Source organism: Rhinichthys klamathensis, unplaced genomic scaffold, assembly GCF_029890125.1.
Source record: "Rhinichthys klamathensis goyatoka isolate OS25496 unplaced genomic scaffold, OSU_Roscu_1.1 h1tg000180l_1, whole genome shotgun sequence".
Classification (NCBI taxonomy): domain Eukaryota; kingdom Metazoa; phylum Chordata; class Actinopteri; order Cypriniformes; family Leuciscidae; genus Rhinichthys; species Rhinichthys klamathensis.
Window position 1 is genome coordinate 1512636 of NW_026606708.1, and position 26084 is coordinate 1538719.

Below are 26084 nucleotides of genomic sequence, written 5' to 3' on the forward strand. Positions count from 1 at the left end.
TTGTAAAAGTAAAATTTATGTATTCCTTTAATAACTATACTTCAAAAAAGTCATCTGATTAAGTAACTGGCGTTACTTGTAATCTGTTACTACCCCTAACACTGGAAAACTATGCACCTCTAGACTGAAAACGTAATACGCATCTGCATGACGTCACCGTTTCCACAAATTTGCATTTTTGTAGTTTACACAGAGATTTTAATGGTATCGGTTTCAAAAACTTTCACTTTGAAACCCGTTTTCAAATGTTTGCGTTTTCAGGCCCCCAAAACGCCTTTGTCGTCTTAATGAACGGCCAAAACGCATAAAAAGTTATTTAGTTGATAAAGGTGTCATGTAAACGGCCTATAAGCATAAAGGTGTCAGTGCCTGTGGGTAGTGCACAACACTAAAAAAAAACATTTGCCCTCACAGGGACACGGTTCAATCTGGCCTGCGTCACATACCGATCCCATTATCTCTCTCTTTTCCTCCACTGCCCTATCTCAACTGTAGCTATATATATATATATATATCCTATATATATTAAAAGCATATTCCAGAAAAATGTGCTGTTTTTTATTTTCAATCCCATTATGAGCACTTAGGAAGATTCTTTTGAAGAATGTAAAGGCTCATGTGAAACATGAACATGCACTTCAATTCGCAGATAGAAACAATTCAATTTTATCAGACATTACAAGCCCTATTATACCTTCTTGATTTCTTTGCAAGTCACTTTGGATAAAAGCATCTACTGAGTGTGTGTAAAATGTAAAAACATGAAGTGCTTTGCATAATGTACTTGCCATGTCAATCATAGAGCACATGCATGCAAACACTTCACATTTAACAAAAAAGAAATTTCCAATTTCTTTTTAGAACCAATATGTTTTATATATACAGTATGTTATTCTAATATCCACCTTTTGAGCTGCTAAACATTTTCCTCTAAACAAGATGCCAAGATTTTAAACCCCCTTCAGTTTAACAACAAATAATGTTATAATTAAATACAAAAAACCTTCAATATAATTTCTTAAATAATGTGTGTCCTATGAACGCATCTTAACAGCGAGCAGTCAACCATTTTAGTGTTACAAATATGTGCAGTTTAAACCACAGGCACGAGACAAACAAAAGAAAAGACTCGTCTTCGTGTCTCTGTGTCCACGGATAACAAGGTTTCCAGGCATTTGTCTGTATAATGCAAGTCACTCAACAGTAAATGTTCACAGAACAGAAGTGTGAACACTTTTATTGAGGATGTTTGGTAAATTCAGTCACCAAAAAACAAACAAGTCCTGAATCGGAGTAGCCAATCGACATAAAAACCACCAGACTTTGTATGACAGACTACGGACCTTAGTAAAAGTGTCCTTTCAAAATAAACAGCACTACCTGTTTATAAAGTGTAAAGCAAGTGATTTTGTACAATGGCAGAGGATTCAGGCTGATGATGTCTCATGAATTTGTTGAATGTCTCTCAGTATCGATCTACACTGCACTGGTGTCTTCATTGGGTTTGGCTGGCTTGGTGCCGGGTGGAACTGGGATGGGACGCCGTTTACGTTTTGTTACCTTGCCGCTCTGACCGTTTACAATACCCTGAGCCATGCCCTCCATATCCTCCACACCAATATTAATGGCTTCTGCCAGCTCCTTCCTAGTCACAGATACAAACTGTGGATCCTCAGCCAAGGAGTCTAGACCACCATCTCTCAGTGCCTGCGGATTAATGGAAAATACAGTTTAATAGTCTTTCCTGAGCAGGTCTGTAATGAATGTAAAGTGCAGGAGATGTGGCCTGGTGTAGTTTACCTGCTGAATGAGTTTGTCGGTGGCTGGTGAAGCTTCTGTTGCTGCTCTCTGGTTCTTTGATGCTCCATGTGAGGGATTATATGGGAACTGAGAGTCACACACACAGACAGTTGTCAGGAATATCAAAAAGTCACCGTACTGTGTTCAGCTAAGGATATATGCAACATTTGTCCACACCTGTTTGATATCAGTCCTCACAGTGAAATCTGAAAGCTGTCTGTCATCAACACTTGAGGCTCCGCCCGCATACAAACGGGAGTCTCCTATTGGTTGCACAGGAAATAATGTCATTTATACAATAAAATGTGTAGATTACTGTCAATATAATGACTATCAATGCAATTTCTTCATGGTATGATCATTAGGCTTGATAGATTATCATATATTTTTAATGTTAAAGTTTTTTAATGTTTTGAAGGAAGTCTCTTATGCTCACCAAGACTGCATTTATTTAATCAAAAATACAGTAAAAACAGCAATATTTTGATATATTATTACAAATTAAAATAACTATTTTCTATTTTATTATAAATTTTAAAATAACTTGTGATAGCAAAGCTGAATTTTCAGCATCATTTCTCCAGTCTAGCGTCACATTATCCCTCAGAAATCATTCTAATATGCTGATTTGCTGCTCAAGAAACATTTATTATTATTATCAATGTTGAAAACAGTTGTGCTGCTTATTATTGTGGTACAGTAGACTCTTTCTATTTAGGATTATTAAATGAATAGAAAGTTCAAAAGAACAGCATTTATTTGATATCGAAATCTTTGTAACATTGTAAATGTCTTTAATGTTACTTTTGATCAATTTAATGTGTCCTTGCGGAATAAAAGTATAAATTTATTTTTTCGTATGAAAAAAAATCGCATTATCCCCAAACTTTTGAACGGTAGTGTATAAGGAGGCATTTGTTATACTCCATTTAATTAAAATTAAATAATAACATTTAATAAAAAAAATAAAACAGTACTTTTAATGTACTACTGTAAAACTAATTATTTACTGTATCATTACAGCCAGTAATGAGAATCATTAGGGTATCAAATATAGTGGATTGTCTTGATAACAATATCACAATGGGAAAAAAAATGTAGTCATTTTATAATCGTTACTTGTTTTCTTCGATCACCTACTGTTTTCACTCATGTCCTCGTATGAATAGTTTCTGGTTGCAGCAGTTGACAGTGACTCGCTCTCAAAAGTAAACCTGGATGACATACTAAAAAAACATCAGATGAGCATAATGACCATTACAGATACACATTAAGTGCACTTTTTCATTAAAGTTAGCCACTCACTCTTCAATGAATTTGGCATTGTTATTGGTGTTGGTTTTCGTTGGCATGTTATCAGGGAAGAACTCAGTGTTCGGGAGGAAGACGGAGTCTGGAGGGGACTCTATGTCCTCCAGTCGAGTCTCAGCAAACTGCAGGGGCCTTTGGCTGGTCATCTGTGTGGAGAGGGGGCTGCTGGGCTCAGAGGAGAAGGGGTCTGCGTTGATCCCAAACAGACCACCAGTCCGCTGCATAGATAGAGACACAGAGGCTGTGAGTACAGATGGATGACGTCTATATCTCCATTGATCTATTTCCTTTAGAAAATGCTTTACTGCAGACCCTATAGATGCCGTCCTCTCCTCCCTCCAAGGCACGGTCCATCTCATCCTCAGCGATCAGGTCACCTGAGATGGCCCTGTGCAGTTCAGGTGCTGCCTCCTCCTCGATGCTGCGCAGACCTGCCTGGAAAACCAGAGCAGCACATGGACAGGGTAGGAGAGCGAAGCAAATAGTATCGTTTTATCACTTGCAGCCTAGCAAACATCTTTTAGTTAAGTATTTTTCTATCTTTAAAATAATGCCACTTGGTTTGATGTTTACTGCAGGCATGTATCATAAAGTGCACCTTAATCTCATCAGTGTTCTTCTTGGTGGGCCTGTAACCGTAGTATTCCTCCTGCCGCTTCATAAACTTGCGGAAATGTTCCTGAATTAGGAAGGTGGCATAGAACTTTCCAACGGTGACTTCATCCTCTGCAGCCAATAAAATCACATTGTAGTCAGACATGGAACACTGCTGAAATTTGACACTTGACATGAATGAGGTCAATGACTTCACCTCCAATGGGCGGAATGACCTGGTCCAACAACTTCATACTGGTCCGTTTCCAGATCGACTTAATGATGGCTCTCAGCTCCTCATTGGCCTGCTCAAAGTTTCCTAACAGAAAAATGTCAGTTAAATACTATGCTGAGAAATGAACTGCTAACTAAATTTGATTTCAATTCCACACCTTCAGTTTTGATTTTCAGAGCTGTTCTGACCAGTGCGAAGAGTGTGGCATTGAAGGTCACTGTGCCGTCACTGTTCAGCGGCATGTTCATGGAAATCAGGCGCTGAGGGGGAAGTTCAAAATACATTTTGAAAATGCATGTAGAAATACACTTCAAATCAAAAGTCTGGAGTCAGTAAGACTTTTTAAAATTAAAATTTGTACTAGTATTCAGCAAAAATGCATCTAAATGAAAAATGTATTACATTTTTATCTGTAATAATAAACGTTTCTTCAAATCAGCATACTAGAATTATTTCTGTAAGATCATGTGACATTGAAGACTGGAGTAATGGCTGCTAAAATTTCAGCTTTGCCATCACAGGAATAAATTACATTTTAAAATCCATATTCAAATAGAAAAGAGTTATTTAAATTGTAAAAACATTTCATATTAAATGTTGTCTTGAGCATAAGAAAACATTAAAAACATTAAAAAATCTTACCAACCCCAAACTTTTGAATGGTAGTGTACTTTCTACAAAACCAAAAAAGTAATACCAATTCTCTTACCTTACATGCTGAGCGGTGGGGACAAAATTTACCAAAACCCAATGGTGGTTGGATCCTCCGCAGGAGAGTGACTACATCCAGATGTTTGATTCGTCCCCTTTATAAGGACAGAAGACAATATATTCATAAAATGTTAACGACATCCAAGAAGCACAACGCTACATGATAAGATGTCATTAGCATTAGAGCCTCGTGTGATTTAACTCACGTTGCTTCAGGATCATACTCTCCCCAGATCTTTTTGAACTCATCCAGGTGATGCGGACCGAGGATTGACCAGTCGTGAGTGAGGTAGTCAAAATTGTTCATAATGACAGCCACAAACAAATTGATAACCTACCAAGAAGAGAATGATCTCAACAATGCTGGATGCTGTATTTAGAGTTGTTTTCCATCTCTGCTAAACATCAATAAAATCCTATTGTATTTGAAGTTTCTTGAGAAAAAAGAGCTTCATTGTTTGCTTACCAAAAATGCACACAGCATGTAAAAGCTGATGAAGTAGCAGACAGAAATGCTGGAGCCGCAGGTATACTCCTCTCCAGGGCCGTAGTCTGATTTGGGGTCGCAGAGCTTCCCGTACATAGAGGCTAGCATGATCTTAGGCCACTGCTCTCCAGTGGCAACACTGTGAACCCACACATTGACCAGTTAGCTGATTATTCAACAACAACAAAAATGCTATTTTATCTTTTCAGAGTTGCACTATATGAGCTCTCAAGCTGAGATTGCATGAAATGGTTTGCAAAGAATGACTTGCATTAGAGAACAAACAAGCAAAAAAGCATTTCCCTAAGTACATGGTTGACTTACCGAAACAATACCAAAACAGCTTGGGGGAAAGTTTGGAAGTTGTTGTTGCGGTTAATCTCTGTACCATCAACCAGGGCTATTTTACCAAACATCTATAGAGAGGAGGAGAAAGAGAGAGGAAGAATGAAAATTGACGAAAAGATTATAACAAGAAGGAGAGCAAAAACAGGACATTTAAACAACTGCAAAAAAGCTCACCTGCATCCCTATGACAGCATAGATGAAGAAGAGCATGACAATGAGAAGAGCCACATGAGGCAGTGCCTGAAGGAGGAACACAACATGCTTTAATGTAAGAAACATCCGGTTAAAGCTAAAGCAAGGTTTACTTTTCATAAAACCTTTCCATCGTTTTCGAAAGAAGTCTCTTATGTCTCTTAGTCCAGGCCCGCCGACAGGGGGGGACAAACGGGTCTGTTGTCCCAGGCCCAGGGTAGGGAGGGGGGCCCAGAACTGGGCCCTCATTAAATTATGGAATAGTTGTAAAAAAAATAAAAAAAAAATAGGCATATTTGTTGAAAAAATATCTAATATTTAAGTTACATAAAAGCTTTTTATTCGTTTTCTTCCTAATTGTCCTTGAAATAGTGGTCAAGAACCCCCCCCCCCCTCCCCCTCCCCCTCCCCCAAACAAAAATGGTTTGGCCACTGATCGAAATATGTTGTCATTTGATTTGAAGTTCAGTAGGCTAACGTTACGCTCAAAATGTCCGGTCAGCACAAGTCCGGTGCTCAGAAAAGAAAAGAAAAGAAAAGAGAAGAAGAAAACAGAGGCCTTCGAGATGTCCTAAACAAATATTTTTAAAAAGGTGGTGACGGTGAAGCTGGAACTAACGTTAGTAAAGTCAACGTAGAGCAAGGTAAGAAACAGCGCAGCCAACGTTTATGAGTGTTGTCAAAGACCCGGTACTTCGGTACCAAGTCGGTACAAATTTCTTTTTAAACGTCACGCCACGGTACCAGGTTTTCTCAAACCCAGGATGCGCGTGCATGCCCAAAGCGCGTGCAGTTGCGTCCTCTTCATAAAAGCGCTGAGACATGGCGACCGGCGGTGCTGCTGCTGTGGTGGCTGTAAATCCACTTGTTGATAAGAAAGGAGGAAAGAGCCACTTATGGAAATATGTTGGATATGAGCTCATAATAGCGACGCGGCGCGCTCGTTTTTACAGGCGCGCCTAAGTTCATTGTTGCATAGCAACGACAGACGCCACGGGAGAGCAAACGCTTGTGGAAAGGAGAAAGCGGTGCGAACTGCGCTCTCCATGATGACGAGGAAGTATTAGCAAAGAATTCATTGATTTCTAGCCCTTGGATTAGCTTTACTACTATCAATGGAGATGAGAAATAAAAAGCCGGCTGAAATGCGTCACTGTCATCATCGGTGAACAGATAATGGGTCAGATCCGAGTCTATTTTTGCTGCGCTGCTCATGCTTAAAAGTGAAAGCACACTTTTGATGGACAAAAAATAAATATGATTTCACACAAAAAGTGCCCAAAATGCACAGATTATGCATGTCTAGTGTGTTTTAACAAGAACTGCAGTAGGCTATGTCAGAAAAGAAAATGAAGACATTTATAGAAAATGTACCCATTGAAACGTGTTTTTATTATTCATTTTGGGTAAAAGTATATGGTGTTTTATAAAAATAATAAAAGTCGTGGGGGGGCCCCATCTAAGATTATCTTGTCCCGGGCCCAGGCAAGACTGTCAGCTGGCCTGTCTCATGGCTCCATTTATTTGATCACAAACACAGCAAAACACACTAATCAGGATTCTTTGATGATTAGAAAGTTTGAAAGAACAGCATTTATTCGAAATAGAAATATTTTGTAACATTATAAATGTCTTTATTATAACTTTTGAACAATTTAAGGCATCCTTCCTGAATATATTAATTTCTTAAAAGAAAAAAACATCTAACTGACTGGCCCCAAACATTTTTGTTTTCTTTTGAGATGGAGATGTTGATTTGTAATTCTCTTGTCTCACCTGGAAGGACTTAATAAAGGTCCAGAGAAGGTTCCTGATCCCCTCTGAGCGATTGAGCAGTTTAATGAGACGCAGCACACGGAACAGCCGGAAGAATGTGATGGAAACTCGGACATTTTCTGCATCCTATAATAGAGTAAAATAGAGAGAAATGTTTAGCTCCACCTAACAAACAAATCAGAATGTTAAATGTTTTAGACCTTTGAAAAAGTGTTTTAAAAGAAAACAAACCAGGAAAATGTACTTACAGCAATTGCCTGCATTGGATTCACTTCCTGAAAAATATAATATAATATAATATAATATAATATATAATAAAAAAAATACATAGCAACACCACAATGTGGTATCATGCATAGTAGATCTTTTGTGTATATTTAAGCTTTTAAATAAAATGCAGTCAAGACACACACTTTCCCTAAATCAATATTTTTATATATATAATCAATAATGAATTCATACCCCTTTAAATCAGACTATTTAGGCAAGCAAATGGGACTAAAACAAAAAAAACTTTTAGAAAGCTTTTAATCCATTAGTAAGAATCTGTCGATTGAGCTCAATATTATTATGAATGGCTATCTAACACATTACGTTCTCCTTGTTCATCGTGTAGAATGAGATAATGTGAGTGGTGTGTGTTTTCACAGCAGTCCAGTGCAGTGCAGAATGATATTTACAGCACAACCATGTAGACACCAGAGTCCTCCGCTGGTCTCCAGCGCAGCCTGAGGGAAACAGAGAGATGGAAGGTCAGGATGAGGGATGCAAGTTGTGAATGTAGTGCATGAGAGAAACGGCAATGCATCTTGGGAATCAGAGACAAACATTAACATAACATCAAAATTATGGATCACACTTCCAAAACAAGTTGGTTATTTATATAGGCAATGAAAAGTGCATCAAATCACTCTCGGGGATGTGCAGCAGTGTGTATTAAGCAGCTGTGAAAGATGGGAAGAGGGTGGTTCATTAACACAAGTGAAATGAATCATGAAAATGAGCTCATCAATGGCCACTGATGAGTGAAGTTGGTTGGATGAAAAGAAAATCGAGCTGGAGCTGATGAAATCGGTACCTCCTGTGCACTAATGCTGATATTGACTGCTTGCTGTGGTCTGTGCTTCATGTATCGCTAAATACGGGTTTAAAATACAAGCCATTGTTGGTCGCCATATGAAATGCTTAACTTTTTACAAAACATTTACAAAACATTTAAATCACAGTGACAATATTTTTACATAATTGCGTAGCCTCAAATATTTGCCATACTCACATCAACCTCACTGAGGACCACGTCAACGACACTACCGATCACGATGACGAAATCAAACACATTCCAAGGGTCTCCAAAGTAACCCTGTATGAAGACGCACAAAATACCAACAATGTATTAAAATAGAGCACATCTTCTTATTTAGAGATTAATATTGAGGAAGAAGGAGTACCTTTGCTTTGAATGCAATGAGTTTGACAACCATCTCGCCAGTGAACAGGACAGTGAAGATAAGGTTAAGAGTGTCAGAGAGTTTGGTTATATGATCGGACTGGTTGCAGTGCTATACCACAGAGAGAAGAGAAACAAGAGATGAACAAAGCAGACATTTTTGTATTATGAAATATTATATAGACTGAACATTGTGAAATTATGTGAAACAATTTGAAAAAGTGATTTGATAATAGAATAAATCTTAATAAAACATGTTAAAAGTAATTGTGTATAAGTACATAAACAAAGCCTTTTTATTAATCGACCAAAAAGGAACACTTATAATAACACCATGCCAATAATTAAAAAATGCCAACAATTGACTTAATTATAGGCTACTACTGTTCAAAAGTTTGGGAAGTTTAGGAAGCCTCTTATGCTCATAGAGGCTTTTTTCATTTGATCAAAAATTACGATAGGAAAGACATTATTAAAGTAATCCATGTGACTCCAGTGGTTTAACCTCAATCTCATGAAGCGACGCAAGTTCTTTGTTTGCACAAAAAACATTAACCACTTTATTTACGAAAATATTTACCTGCAATTCAGTAGGGGGAGCACCACGATGTATGCGTGTTGTATTGACTCAAGACTGGTAGTTGTTCCGCGAACTCGCTTTGGATAATATTATTTTGTAAATATAGAGGTAAAATGTGTATGAATATGAAGCGTCGCTTCATAAGATTGAGGTTAAACCACTGGAGTCACATGGATTACTTTAATGATGTCTTTCCTATTGTTCTGGATGTGTAAATTGCGTTGCTCCCAATGGAGGGACTGAGAGCTCTCGGATTTCATCAAAAATATCCTCATTTGTGTTCCGAAGATGAACGAGGGACTTATGAGTGTGGAACGTCATGAATGAATGACAGAATTTTGACAGAATGACAGAACTTACCCTTTAAGTATCTTAAAAAAAAAATCTAACTGACCCCAAACATTTTAACTGTAGTGGACATAATAAATGTAACTGCTATGTAACTGCTTACCTGCATTCCCAGACACAGTGTGTTGAGCATGATGAGAAAGAACATGAGATACTCAAAGTAGCAGGAGGTCACGAAGTACCACACACGGTACTGATGCGTGTTCTTCGGGATGTAGCATTTGAGGGGTCGCGCTTTCAGTGCGTACTGCACACATTGACGCTGGTGAGGGGCAAGACAGCGAGAAAAGATGATTGTGAAAATCCCCAAAACACAATGCATGGACATCATAAACCTGATAGTGTTTATACAATAAAAGTGGAGTTAAAGGAAAAATCTTTTTGTCAAATATACACAATTTTATGGATCAAATCCCATGTGAATAATAGCATCAGAGAGCAACAGTCTCATGCTAGTTACCTGGTTCTTGTCCAGCTCGCAGTTCTTGTATTCCTGCTCTCCTTGTTTTTGAAAAGTGATGATGACGAAGCCCACAAAGATGTTCATCATGAAGAAAGCAATGATGATGATGTAGATGATAAAGAATATGGAGATACCCACACGATTATTGTACAAAGGGCCTGTGTCCACTGCATGAGAGTCTATGGCCCTATAAAGGATCCTGTTGAAGGTGAGTGAAGGAAGGTTTTGTGTGTAATATTATTGACAGATGAAACAATATTTTAAGTGTAACTCAAATTATAGTCACATGAAGATCTTAATAGGATTAGATTTTTCGCACACTCACTCTGGCCAGCCCTCAAATGTGGAAATGGTAAAGAGAGCCAGCATGCCGTTCAGCACATTGTCAAAGTTGAAGTCGCTGTTGACCCACTGGCGGTGATGGACCTCCATGTCATGAAGAGAATTTTGCACATGCTTTAAAAATGTTCCCCTAAGAACAACCAAAAGCAAGAGACATGTTTTAGATACTTATCAGCAGCAACACGAGGAGGAAAAAGCAAAGAAATGTGGCTAAGAATACTCACTGACACTCCTCTGCTGTCTTTTGTAAGGGGTCCGTACAATAGAACAATTTCCCCTGAATAAAGGTAAAACATTCAGCATTCAATAGCTTTCTTTCATTTCAAAAGCCAGTGTTTTATAGCACAATATGAAGGTTGTCTCACCTTGAAGAGCTGCACTCCTATGCAGGCGAACATGAAGTCCAAGAGCATGGTGACTAAGACGATGTTACCAATGGTCTTTATTGCCACAAACATACACTGGACCACGTGCTGGAGAGGGGAATTTAAGTATATTTAGGGCCTAACATGATAATGCTTTTAAGATTGCTTAATGCAACCATTTAATATCCGCATTTAAATTGTCCTCAAAATTGTTTTGATGGCAGTTATCCATTTATAAATTCACAGACAAATGCCACATCACAAATCAAAGCAGCTTTTTAGTTAGGATGCTGAACACATACACACCTTTAACCCTTTGGCTCTGTTGATGGCCCTTAGAGGTCTTAGTACCCTCAACACCCTGAGAATCTTCACCACTGAGATGGTACTAGACCTGCAATCCAGTAATGCAGTCCAATTATTGGTCTTGACTGTATATTAATTAAAAAAGTGAAACCAGCAAAAACATTAACATATTTCATTAATTTGTTTATTAAAATACTACCAACAAAATTCACAATGTCTTTCTTTAACTACACGTTAACATGTGAAGTAAGTTGCTTTATGTGCTTGATTCACTAAAAAGAAATGACTGAGTCATTCAATCAGGAATCAGTTAGAATACACTGGTCACGCTGGATTTGCTACAAAGAATCAGCTAATAAAAGTAATTTGTTTGGGAATCGTTTTGAGTACATTGGTCATGCTAAGTGTTTTTGATTCACAAAAAAAAAAAAAAAGATTAATAAGAGTAATTTATTCCAGAATTATTTGGACTACATTGGTCGCACTATGTGTTTCTGGTTAATTGAAAGCTACTGGCTCATACGAGTCATTCATTCCAGAAAAATTTGGACTATGTTGGAAACGCCATATGTCTTTTTTGTTCAGAAATTGGATGACACTGCATGCTGTGTGTTTCTGATTCGTTTATAAGAAGTGGCTCATACGATTTTTTGTTCAGGAATCGCACTACACTGGTCGCGCTGTATGTTATTGATTCACCAAATAGAATCGGGTCATAAAAGTCTTTCATTCACAAATTGGATTACACTGTTTGTACTGTACATCTCACACTGTAGATTCATTAGTAGTGTTGATAAATAGTAAAACAGCCACAAAATAGTAGTGCAGATAATGTTCATCAGAGCAAAAATGCATGTGATGCTTTATTTGACGGGCTGTCTTTGTAGTTTATATCCAATATTAATAATGTTCCTTGTTTGAAACAAAAAATGTCTTTGTCAAAGCAAGGATAGCTGCTTTATCCAACAGAGAGTAGGGGTGATGATGTATAATAACAACTTAAAGAGCATACAATATTATTGAACTTACTCCATGCCCATGGACAAGAGGGAAACACCCACAACAATGAGATCTAGAATGTTGAAGGAGTTTCGGCAGAAAGAGCCAGTATGCAGGAACGCTCCATAAACCGTCATCTAAAAATACACAGGTCAATTCTGAGTTACATGTCAGGCAAACCACAAATCTGTTAAAGTTAAATAAAGTTGACAAGCATGTTACCTTCAGCACAATCTCAATGGTGAAGACAGTCGTGAAGACAATGTCTGCATAAGCCAAGACCTGTGAGATGAATGAATGATCGCAGATTTTTATGAACGGATAACTAAAAGTTCAGTCAAAGCAATACAGTAGTCAAAATGTTGGTACCTTGTTTCGGAAAGAACGGGGGTCGATGGGGTCTTCAGCAGCCAGGGAGATACTGCTGAGGAGGATGAAGAGGAGGATGATGTTGGTGAAGGTGGTGTGGTTGATGATCCTGTGGCAAAGCTTCCGCCACCTTTCAACAGAGAGCATCAGTTACTAACCACTGACAGCACATCACTAACACTTCATTTTGAGGCCATTTGTTAGGGACAGTTCAAGTATAGTCCTAAATTTAGTTTCTACATTGTATTAAAAAACAGGGCATAAAGTCTAACTTGTTCTGTGGGCCAAAGATGAAAAAGGAGCTGGCCTCGGGCATGGGCACCACTGTCTCCTTGAGCTGCAAGTCAGCCATGGGTCTGGGTCTGGGGCTGATAGGGATCTCTGGTTCAACTTCCTCATCATCACCTGAGCAGGGGTGAAGGATTACAGCTCAGTCAACTCAAAAACATCACATACATTCACAGATCTATGAGCGTATTTGTGATCCACTGAGATTTTGATTAGCATTGATGCTGTACATATCATTTAGTTTTGCACAGCTCAAGAACCACATGAAAATAGCCAGCAGTGTGGTTTGAAATGTGCTCCATAAATGAGCTTGGAGGCTGGAGCTAATAATACATTTGACTTATAATAGATCAGCTATCTTTGAACTTCATCCTTTACATGTTTAGAGATGTAGTGTGTGGGGTGTCAGCATGTTATGAAGTGCAGAGCCCTCAAATGTTATTTAAACCTTACCTGGAAAGTCTGCAGGAGGAAAGGGGTCCTTCACTTCATTAACATTTGATTCAAACTCATCTATCTTGAGCTGGAGGCAAACACATAATGAAAACTGGTTTAGGCACTTGAGCCTTGAATTTGATGTGGCCGATTGAAGATCCAAAGTGCTGTTGCATTTTGGATAATCTTGACTGTACTAGCTAGAGGGCCAACTAGTAAAGCATTGCAGAAGGTTTATCTAAAATAAGCAATGTTCTGAGAGGTGTCAAACAGACCTTGGCTGTGGTGGACATTCCCTCAGCTTTCCTGGCCTCCATCAGTCTCTTAGCCACCAGGGCCTTCTCCTCCTCACTCTTCTCTGGCAATGTTCTTAGTAATATTGAGAAATATTATTAAAATTTAAAATAACTGTTTTCTATTTTAATACACTTTAAAATGTCATTTATTCCTGTGATGGCAAAGTTTAATTTTGTGCAAGCATTACTTCAGTTGTCAGTGATACTTCCGAAATCAGTCTAATATGCTGATTTGGAATTGAAAATGTATTTGAAATTGAAATCTTTTATAACATTATAATTGTCTTTACTGTCTCTTTTGATCAATTAAATGCATCTTTGCTATATAAAAGTATGCATTTCTTTAAAAAAAAACAGCCTTCTGACTTCAAACTTTTGAGCAGTAGTGTATGTCTAAATACTGTAGATTTTCTCTTACTTCATGAGTTTCCTTCGGGCTTTCTCCTCCGCTTTCTCTTTTTGTGCTGCTGTCAGACTCTCAGCCTCGGCTAGATTGTCCACAGCAATGGCCAAGAACACATTCAAGAGAACGACTGATCAACAGCTTGCTAAGGAACAGCCCAAACACCTTTATCACAACAATATAACATTACTGGATCTGAAACACTTCCCACTAAGCAGCAGAAACATTGGCAAATGTACATTTTATTTGAAGTGCTTTGCTATATTCTTTTAAAAAACCATACTGCATTCACATTTATCATCTCCAAGCATTTCTGAAAAAAATGCATACCAGAGACACGAAAAATAAGGACATGCTGCCTTCAAAAGGATACAGTTTCCACAGAAATATAGCATTATGAAGTAAATGCTGACAAGAATTCCTGGGGATTGAGGTCCACCATGAGCCATGATTCCATTGTACATGATTGTGTCCCACTCCTCTCCGGTTAGGACCTGAAAACAAAGGCCAACTTCACATAAACAGCTTCCGTAATCAGAGAACAATGTCAATAAAATAGCAGTCGGAGTACCTGGAACACACTGATGAGGGCCTGTGGGAAGTTGTCAAAGTTACTGCGCTGAACCACTCTGTCAGGGAAATTGAACTTCCCACCGAACACCTGCATACCCAGGAGAGCAAAGATGACGATGAAGAGGAAGAGGAGCAGGAGCAGGGAGGCGATGGATTTCACTGAGTTTAGAAGGGATGCCACTAAGTTATTAAGTGATGTCCAGTACCTAAAGAGCAATGAGAGGAAACAGCAACCTTGGCGGAGGAAACAGGTATTTTGTGTATGGGAGGTCATTTATTGTAGTAAAACATTATTATTAATAATAATAACAATAATAATGTCAGTAATTTTAACAGAAAGAAAAATGCTACATTAAAAACGAATGAATGAATAATAAAACATAATTAAATTAATGAATTAATGTATGTTATATTTAACACGGCAACATGTACTATCTCACAGTAAAATATTGTTACAATTATGGTATAAGTAAAAACAGTTCTTGTGATTTGTTGCAGGAAAATAAGTTTTGGAATTTGGAAATTAAGACAAATACATTTTATAAGTATTATTATTTGGAAACTGAACTTAAACAAAGCTTAATATTGTTTTCTATTGTAGGTTTAAATAAGTGAACATACTTTGTGAGCTTGAATAAGCGTAGGAGTCGTATGCATCTCATCACAGAGATCCCCAGTGGTGTCATGATGCCTGACACGACCAGGAAGATCTCCAGTATTCCAATCGTGACCACAAAGCAGTCAAATCGGTTGAAGATGGACATAAAGTAGGCTCTCAGACCAAACGCATACATCTTCATAACCATCTCAATCGTGAAACAGATGAGCAGGATTATATTTGCAGTGTCTGCAAACAGCAAAATTGATCAGCATATTAGACTTAGTATAGGCACTATATACCCCAAAATATAAATCATATATATATTATAATAAAAGAAGTTATTGGGTGATTCTTCTTTAAAGATTCCTTACAACAACCAACAAACTAAATAGGAGTTGGGAACCTATGTAGGCCTATTGCTTTATGGAACAGACCTTGAAAACTTGTCAAGCCCTCAGTCTGGTTATGATGCTCCGTCGCAATGACCAGAGTGTTGAGTAACACAACAAGGAGAACCCACCAGTTGAAGAATTTAGATTTCACCCAGCCATGACACTTCCTCCGTAAAACGATGTTCCAGTGGCGTGCAATACGGCTGTTGTTTTCACAGTGAGACCATGGAGAATCAGTCTTCAGTTGAATCATGATTAAACATGTTGTTTTTGATTGCATACTCACTAGAAGTAGACCACCTTGTTGATCCCCTCAATCTGGTATAAACTATCTGTCTCTGAATCAGTGTCCTTTCTAAGAAGAAGAAGTGCTGGAGAGTAGATAGAAGTAGTAAGAAACTTTGATGATGCTGTTCTTGTGCTTTTAGACAACTATACATTAAAATGACCATTTGCATGACGATAGATAGATAGATAGATAGATAGATAGATAGATAGATAGATAGATAGATAGATAGATAGATAGATAGATAGATAGATAGATAGATAGATAGATAGATAGATAGATAGACAGATACGCAGACAGATAAACCGTATAGCACCATTACCCTCAGAATCTCCATCCATAACTTCAGCAAGAGTAATCCATTCCATGTATCCTTTCAGATCCTCATCCATTTGTTGTGTCTCTCGTAGCTTTTGGTACTCTCCTCGTGACCGTGACTTCTCCCTCTCCTTAGTAAACTCCCTGTAGAGAGAAAAAACTAATCTCAATTAGGCCACTTAGCCATGTAGTTGAATTTGCTGAAATGGCTGCATGGTCATGTGATATTCTTGTATATGTCTTACAAGTAGCTTAGATGAACCATTTAAGTTGATTAAATGTATCTGTGTCCCACAAACCATTTCAGTGAATTTATTCTGCCAGGTTTCATGATTCATTAGCCACTGAGTGTATTTGGATGGGGGGGGGGGGGGGGGGGGGGGGTATTTGGATGGGGGGGGGGGGGATGTAGCTTACAAATGTTAAGTTCATCTCTAACTTCCAAAATTGCTGACTGAAATTTGAGCAGCTGGTATATAAACTGTTCATTAAAAACTTCCATTAAAAGACCTAATACCCGCTCAGTACTCCAAGGACGAGGTTGAGGATGAAGAAGGAGCCCAGCATTATCAGAGTCAGGAAGAAGATCCAGGGCCAGTCATTCCCCATGGCATCATTAATCTGAAAGATCGAATCATCACAATATTTGATTTTGACAAACATGAGATAAGGATTTAGTGTTAGTTTTTAAAGTTATGTTTTATGTAGTTTCGTCATTTTAAATGATCGTAAATTGCGTTCCAGACAGACTTGTGCATTCGTGTTGGCGATTTTTCAGTGACTAATTTTGCAGGTTACATCTTTCCAGCAATAGGTGGCGATAATCAAAACGCGTCTAAACGTTTAATCAAAAAGGAGTGAGTAATAAAACGATTAATTGAGAGATGAAATAGGCTACTACATTTCTGTATTTCTTGGCTATGTCCTATGTGCGGTCTTTCACACAGAATGCTTTTTTTGCATTAAGTTGCATTTTTATGTCTTCAGGTGAACATCTTTTAACTTGAGTTCTACTTTCTAGAACATTGTGTCACTCGCGAGATGAAAAAAGAAAAAAAAAAGAAAAAAAAAAGTAAGATGCTAGAAACGAAAATAAAAACCACAGGGTCTCGAGACCCATTTTAGAAGCCGAACCTCTTTTTAACTCTTTAAGGGTACGCTCACATATCGCGTCTTTTGCGCGCTCAAGTTCGTTATTTCAAATGTAGGCGCGCGCTCATAATGGAAGCATGCTGAAATAGTGAGAGGCAGCACAACAGTTAAAGTCATTAAAGGGTTAGTTCACGCAAAAAGGAAAAATAGGCTATCCCATTCTCACCCTCAAGCCATCCTAGGTGTATATGACTTTCTTCTTTTGAGTTTTATAAATAAAATATCCTGTCACTCCAGAGCTTTATAATGGGAGTGAATAGTACCTGAAATTTTGAAGCTCCAAAAAGCACATCAATCCATCATAAAAGTAATCTATACTGCTCCAGGGGGTTAATAAAGATAAAGGGTTCTGAAGCAAAGCGATGCGTTTTTGTAAAAAAAAAAAGAAGATATATATATATCATTTTTTTTTACAAATACATTAAAAAAACTATAATCACTGGCTTCCGGTAACAGCCGTATGCAAGTCGAATTCAGGCAGAAGAGTGACCTCTGACGCAACGCATGACATAGGAAGTAGGAGTAGCGTGAGCTTATAAGAGTAGACGCGTCTCGGTGTTCAAACAAATAGGGCTGGGCAACAAACTCAAGCTCCTTCGACATTTGTCTTTAAAAATTCTCGGTTTAGACTTCTAATTCGTGACCGGTGTTTTGTTTTACTCTATCCTCTGCGCTTCAGCGTTCGTCAATACGTAATGCTTCGGGTCAGAGGTCACTCTTCCACCGGAACTAGACTTGCGTACGGTCGTTACTGGAAGCCAGTGATTGTAAGTTTATATGGATATTTTTCCATCACTTCGCTTCAGAAGGCCTTTATTAACCCCCTGGAGCCGTATGGATTACTTTTATGATGGATGGATGTATTCACTCCCATTATAAAGCTTGGAAGAGCCAGGATATTTTTTTATATAACTCCTAGGATGGCTTGAGGGTCAGTAAATTATGGGATACAGGTCATTTTCATTTTTGGGTGAACTAACTCTTTAACAAACATGTTCACATACAGGTTTACTGTGCGAAATTCAATTCTGCTTTGACTTTGTTTGAAACTATTTCATTGGCGGAGCAAAAATAGACAAAGTAACTGGGAATATTGTATCTAAAATGTACCCGATATTAATTTCTTGTATACTTGTGTGTTGTATAAAACCAATATCAAAACTTAATTTTGGTCTGAATATCAGCATAATTTATAGGCTACTATATATGCCTATACTGATTGATATATAGTAGCCAATCAATAAAAATGTAACATCAGCATAGAGTAGTTTTATTATTGCCTCATAAAATACATGAAAGATTGTCCTCTGGTCTCTCTACAGGATAATAATGAGGAGGACTATCGTGCCCATTAGTAATTACCCAGTAGAGCACATCAGTCCAGCTCTCTGTTGTGATACACTGAAAGACTGTGAGCATAGAAAAGCCAAAGTTGTCAAAATGGGTGATGCCAAAGTTGGGACCAGGCCAACCTGCCCGACATTCAGTGCCATTTATGGTGCAGCGGCGCCCGTTTCCAGCCTGCGCACAGGGTGATGGCTTCTCATTCTCCCTGATGGCAACGATGTCTGAAACAGAGGTTGAAAGCTTAGATAACAAATCGAAGTATTGCTTTGTCAATTCATTATGATTAGAATTAAGTATTTTCTTTTACATATTTAAAACTTGTTTTCAATTATGAGATACACTTTAATATAATATGTTTAAAGATCACTTATCAGTCTCCAAATAAAAAGACTCACTAGTGCCCTGGTAGTAACATGTCTTGTGCATTTTACACTTGAACAGCTCCAAACCCATAATGGCATAAATGGTGACCATGAAGAAGACTAGCAATGCAATGTGGAAGAGGGGCAACATGGACTTCAGAATAGAGCTCATCACCACCTGCAGGCCTGGATGACAACAAATACACTTTCAACACACCACCTTTTTGGCATTATATTCTAATCTTACATGATAGTTAACAGTTGTGTAAGCACCTATTTAACCTGCAATTTTCACTCAATTGTGACTCAGTTTGTTAAAAATATTATGTAAGTGTATACTTATATATATTGTAATTATGATATTATGTTGTGAGTATATTAGGATCTATCTTTAAATTCCTATGTTGCCATACTTGTGGTGCTATTGAGATGTTATTTTTTCAGAAAAGTCTTACTGGGAACTCCCGATACGAGCCGCAGTGGTCGCAAGACTCGAAATGCTCTAAGAGCCTTCATGTCAAACCCTCCTCCCTTCTCTTTGGGAACTCCTGCTATTGTGTTGATGGTGTCCACACAAAGTGTGAAGAGCCTGTGGAAGCAGTTTAAAAGGACTATTACTTAATGAATATAAATCAATTCATAAAAAAAATTTCAGATTATATTGCATGGATTATTAAGATGTCACAAACTCTACAAAAAGTTCAGGACAGTTTTGAGAATCATTTCAGAAGACAATTGTGTGTGTCACTTCTGTGACAATTTTTTTGTGACTTCTGGACATTCTGAAAGTCATCTTACCCCATGAACACAATAACAAAGTCTAATAAGTTCCAACAATTTCGTAAATAGGCTCCTTCATGGAACAGGAGCCCATACGCTACTAGCTTTAGGAAGCACTCCAGAGTGAAAATGACCAGGAAGATGTACTCCAGACTCTCCTGCAAGGAAACAAACAGTGTTAAAGGAGGGATTAATGGGATGTAAAAAATGATGCAGTAACAAATCATTTTTTTAAAGGTTTTGTTTGTAATTTAATGGCAACTGTAATGGGTTTGGTCAATAAAAACTAAATCTGTATAAAGATCTGTTTAAACTGTACTTTTACTGTACTGAAATCAAATACAATACACTCAGAACTGTCTCTGCATATTAAAGTCAACATGAAATCAAAATTGACAGTTTTTTAATGGAACATACCAGTGTTTATTATAAATGATTATCTGTGCACATCATTATTTTTTTTAATTCATGTTCCCTCATAATCTTTAATCAAAATCCCCTCCATCTTGTAGCGACATTTCTTTTGTTCCCTGATGATGTGTTTACTGGCAAAAGGGCGGGACAACCTATCACTCACATGACATCACAGCAATAGACTGGTGCAAGTATGACGTCCCTTTGTAAGCCAACCAGCAGTTAGCATCACACTGGTTCCCTCGACAGAATCCCAATAGGGGTTTTCTCTAGGCTTTTGGATTATCACAAAAACAAGCTCTGTGATCAACAAAAGTTTATGATACTTACACGTTTTGTCCATCAAGATGATTTTCTCAGATTAACACAACTTTTATGAATTTTGAAGCCTAAATGCAGACTATAAACGAACCATGATCCCACAACTTCAACCTCATCACCACAAAGCTTCTGTCAACTCTTTCAGTTTTATCTAGCAACCGCCTTTTTCAAGACACGTAACAGCTTAAAAAAATCGCAAGAGTTGGGTAATACTGATGTATTTTATGTTGTAGAATAAAACGTGACAGTATCTTGAGCTTGTGTTCACCACAGACCGTATTTGTTATTTCAGCCATTTAACCAAAAACCCATTCAAAAAACCCATTGACTTCAGGATGATGGAACCAGAAGCACTAAAATGCTAACTTGTTTCCACATTTTGGCCTACAAATTTGCATCATACCTGCACAACTATAGCAAACCACAACCATCCAGTCAATTCACGTTGAAGAAAAAATCAAGTCCCACCCTACATTTCATGCCAACTTTAAGCTTTTACTCTTAGCTCTGCATATTAAGCTGGATTGGAAGAATATTAACAGTCTGTAAAAAAATACAGCATAAACTACAGGACATCTTCTTGTTACATTAGAATATGTATAGCCCCTTAGTAGGAACGTGGGTAAATTGGGTTTTAAATTAACATGTTGTGTGATATGTTTTATATATTGTATGTGTTTTAATGATGCACCTTACTAGAGTGGCTCTATAATTTCATTGTACTTAAATGCAATGACAATAAAGGCATTCATCATCATTTTTTGACTTTCTAAAGAACATTTCATGGAAGTTTTGTTGTTTCCACATCCTAAAATGACTTTATATCTCAGAGGGGCTATTAGCAGCTTTAACTCACTGTCAACTACATTGCATGGATGATTTGTTCAAAAAAACAACTGCAAAGTGGCTCTAAAACCCTAACCTTAAAATTTGGCAAACCAAACAACCTTCCTCAGATGTGCAGTGAGGATCTAATCTGTATGTTTACACAGCACACTGCCTCTCATTCTACACTAGCAGACCATATCAAAATAATTCTGACCATGTCTGAGATCCACTCTCAGCTCCTCTTTCATGACTTAGTATCTAAGGAATGGATGACCCACACCGACAGTCACTGTAACCCCAGAGGAGTAAATAAGTGAGTGGGGCTCAGATTTGTTCTGAGAGAGGAGAATATGACTGCACACGCTAGTGGAAAGAATATGTGACCTACATACCACCAATGAAGCTTGAGTCATGAAATAAGCTTGTGTAAAGAGGATTTAGCCAAAACCAAAAAGGTTACACATAGGAAATAAGTTTTGGCACCTATAGACTTTAAGTCAACAACAGCAAAGGTCTGTGGCCACATGGGGTAAATGATTTCATTATCTTGCAAGTCTGTTCTACAGTCATGTCAATAAAATCTATATTAATGCGTCATGAAAATCCCCTCCCAAGATTTGAGTATATTTTTAAACACCGCACTTGTACCTTTGGACTTCTCAAACCAAAGACTAAATATAAAACCCACGACACAAAACAGCACCTGCTAGCATGGTATATTTCCAGTTTTAAAACATGTTCTAAATTGCTTTGTTGGTAGGCCTATATTAACTTTAACTTAAAAAGAGCTTATTTATGTAAATCACACATAGGCTGTTAATCCAAAGGAACCCAGTGCAAACCAGTGCAAACGCCAACATGGGAGAAAACTTTAGCGTACCAGTTTCAAAACACATGTACTTTAAGACCTGAATAGGCAAAGATCTGAGCAACACTTGATGTTGGAAATGGAACTTTCTCAGATTATCTGGCAACACACCATGAGGTGTCTGAGGCACATATCCCTTTAATCCATTGGTGCCATAAAACATGATATAATTTATTTGCAAAAGGAGTTGATGTATCACTGCAAATTACTAATTGAAGTAATCAGGGATTATTCGTTTAACCTATGTTCTCCTATGGTACGTATAATTTAAGAACATCTCACCAATGTTAAGTTAGTGTTGTTGGTGTCCTCTTCAGGCATAGGGAGAAACACAGCCAGAGCTACACAGTTAGCAAAGATAGTTAGCAGGATAATGATCTCAAAGGGTCTGATGGAGTCTGCTCAGGAAAACATTGGGCAAACATGGCACAAACTACTGCAAACTGGAACGTTATGGCACAAACTACACAAACTGGAAAATTGAAGTAAAGATTTTCACATTCAACTTTGTGATGAATATAAGCAGGTCTTGCATACATTAGATTTAACCATAAATGAACAGTTGGCCAGTGCTAAATACAAGTTTTTATATAAAAGCAAGGGATATTGGACAGTTATTTGGTCAGTAAATTGCAATCAAGGACTCACTCATCAGATTTTACATCAGAATAAACCTTTACTAGGACAGAATATATAATATAATAAATATTTATATTTATTATATTTTATTTAGCTATATTTATAAAATAAAATAATTATAAAAATACATACAGTATTTATTACAAATTTATTTATCATGATATAGTTTCATGGCCAGTAAGAAGTATTTCTAAGTTTTCTCAATTCTCTTGGCTTCAGAATTCAGAAATACTTACTAATCGTCTATTATTGGTGAGGTTAAACTGTACACTACATGTAGCCTGTAACTGTAACTAACTGTAATTCTAAAAAACAAAAACAAAACTAACTGTAATTCTATGTGCATTTCTGCCACTAGGGGGTGGAATCAGAATTTCCCTGCCAGCTCAGCATCATGTCCACTAGTGATCCTACACAACAGCTGTACACAGCCAGAATATTATTAAACTGTATAAATACACGTTGACAAATAGCTCCAAAATTACACCTCCTATTCACACTTCCATTTATAAGTGAACTAATCAAGTAAAAGTTTTCAGTTTGTAAAGCAAATATTTATTGTAGGGTTTTGTCTCCAAGGGTGATCTCAAAAGAGGAAGCAAAGAAGCCGCTTCCGACTCTTTTTTTTTTTAATTGCAGCACAGCCGATTCTTGTTCTTGGGTGTAATTTAGAAAATTACAGCTATGAAAGGAACACTATGGCCTGGTTTCACAGACAGGGTTTAGACTAAGCTGTTATAAACGTGTCTTACAAAAATACATTACTGATCTGAATCTTGAGAGAAAACAATGGCACTGACATATTTTAAAATATCTCAGTTCAAGTTGCTTACAGTTAAACCAGCTCAAACACGCATTTTAGTCTGGGACTAGCTTAAAACTTTTCTGTGAAACCGGGGGTATGAAGCCATGTTAAAACAAACAAAACTGTAAATTAGGACAATTAACACTAGTTTAAAGTCTTATTAATGGTGTTTTGCTGACTGGCTGTAAATAGTCTGAGGTTTATCCTTATCATCTTCCAAGTTAAGGCTGGGAACTACTGCTTCCAATTGACCGTGTTGAGTCTGACATATAACAAAAGCTTAACACCTTTAGTTCACAACTGAGACAGAGATTTCAGCACCTTAAGAGACACTAAACCTGGGGATTACGAAAAACAACTGTGCCTCTTTTATTTTCTCCACCTCACAAATCAAGATATCTTTCATGGAGCAAATATCTCGCTACGGTTTTGTTGAACATTAAAAAGCCGAGTAAGACAAAGCCGTGGCTGTGTGCTTTTTCTGGCATGCATGCTAAACCATCTCTCTCTGGGGTATGGATGCCTTTCTAAAACATGCCTATCTCAGCTTACGATTCAATAACATAACTAGATGATCATCAAACCACAGTCCAAAGCTTTATGTAAAGGGAACTGAACAACTAAAAATCAAGTTAGTTTGAAGGATACTTCCATTCCACAATGTTGATGCAGGTCTTGCGGAAAGGGTTTTTGAGCGTGAATAAGAACAAGGAACGCGGAGGTCGAGGGTTTCCTCCGGTGGCCTGCATTTTCTTGAGCTTCTCCCTCTGCTTTCTCTTCAGTTCTTCTTCATTCATGATGAACGAGGCCAAAGCCCCACCACCACCGCCGCCACCTGACTCCATTTTGAATCTCCCAAATGTAAAATCTTCTTATTTTCCACAAAATGTGATGGAAATTCACCCAAAAACCTGAAATGAGATTCCTAGTTTAACAAATCCTTGATCTCCTTAAGTCCAGGTCAGATCTTCAGCATGGTCCTAAGCCTCATCCACCATCTCGCCCTCTCTGAGGAAGGCACAGTCTACCTTCTTAGCCCTGGCCCCTGCTGCAAACCTACACCAGACAAGGAGGCATCAGAGGGGCAGGGAACATTTAGGCACAGCTGGCCCCTTCTGAGGGATATATATAGACAGGCAGTCAGTGTCCATTCTTGGGGGTGCGGAGGCAGGTGGAGGAGGGGAAGGGCGGCCTTGGGGTGCAGCAGATGAAGAAACCAAAAAGAAAGAGAATGAAGTATCCATAAGAGAAATTCAGCTGCTTTTACAACAGATGAAATATGACATTAAAAAGGAGGAAATATGAATAATACATAGTGTCATTGAAACATGCCAGGCTTATTTACTAGGTGGTTTACTGTATGAAACAGCAGATGGGAATGTTTACAGGATCCAATGTTGGTGGTTTCCAACTAAATATATCTCACCACTGCATTTAACGTCAAACTTTGAGTTACACTCATAATGTGGCAATAGTAGGACTCAATTCTTTGTGAAAAAGTCTTTGTGAAGTTACTCAAGAAAAAAACTGTACAAAGAAAGTTGACAATATTCTGTAACTATATTTAATATTTCAGTGCATTTTCACATAAGCAAGAATGTTTCAGCTGTAAAACAGCTACAAGTATTTAGGATACACACTGGAAAGAAATTCTTGTAGCAACAAATACGATAGTCAAGCAAAGTCCTTCACATTTTGAGGTGCAAATTCAATATTATTGGATGTCTGTAAATCAGACTATTCAACAAAAGTGCCAATCATCTAAGAGGAAGCTTATGAGGATACCATTCAACAGTAACAACCACTCAAACCCTTATTGTCTTCAGTCTTACGAAGAGTATATACATCTTGAAATAAGGTTATTACAATGTGCCATTTTTTTTAAAGAGATATTCTTGAGACATATGCCATCATTAATGGTATTATCAAATGGCAAAAATTCCATCAATAATGGAAATCTTTCAATACATTTTCTTGGTAACTCAACGTGAAACTACAACAGTGCAATGACATTCTACCCATTCATATGTGCATCTATATTAGATTGCATACAGTTCCATATCAATGCTCCCCAGATTACACTATTTTTATTGCAATCTCATCCTTTGCAATGCAATTTCAAAGCAAAGTAGTGGCAACACTGATATATTCAAGTTGTTGGGTGAGAAATGTAAAGGTGACCACTGGAGTAAGACTAACTGGGGCTGGTTGATTCCCATCATTTATGTTAACAGCAAGCTACTAAATGTTTTCACAGCTGCAGTTTGAAAGCTGAATACAATCAAGTCAGCCTTCATACAATT

At 37.7% G+C, this 26084-nt stretch overlaps 1 protein-coding gene across 1 annotated transcript; it reads right to left on the reverse strand.

Moving 5' to 3' along the window:
• Positions 1-943: 943 nt before the first annotated feature.
• Positions 944-25263, reverse strand: cacna1sb (calcium channel, voltage-dependent, L type, alpha 1S subunit, b). Its single transcript, XM_056260914.1, has 45 exons — positions 24430-25263; positions 22620-22725; positions 19925-20064; positions 19582-19715; positions 19160-19312; positions 18780-18985; positions 16783-16886; positions 16270-16409; positions 15948-16032; positions 15704-15864; positions 15290-15515; positions 14667-14874; positions 14469-14589; positions 14111-14225; positions 13672-13765; positions 13415-13484; positions 12946-13078; positions 12674-12803; positions 12527-12586; positions 12335-12441; positions 11306-11393; positions 11000-11107; positions 10859-10911; positions 10618-10764; positions 10290-10491; positions 9933-10091; positions 8903-9013; positions 8731-8814; positions 8135-8182; positions 7703-7729; positions 7455-7580; positions 5661-5726; positions 5463-5554; positions 5118-5277; positions 4858-4985; positions 4650-4746; positions 4098-4200; positions 3923-4024; positions 3710-3837; positions 3424-3546; positions 3106-3329; positions 2941-3026; positions 1978-2063; positions 1801-1887; positions 944-1707 (listed from the first exon to the last, which is right to left on the reverse strand). Exons 1-45 carry the CDS (start codon positions 24624-24626, stop codon positions 1477-1479), a joined length of 5556 nt encoding a protein of 1851 aa, XP_056116889.1. The 5' UTR covers positions 24627-25263; the 3' UTR covers positions 944-1476.
• Positions 25264-26084: the final 821 nt, after the last annotated feature.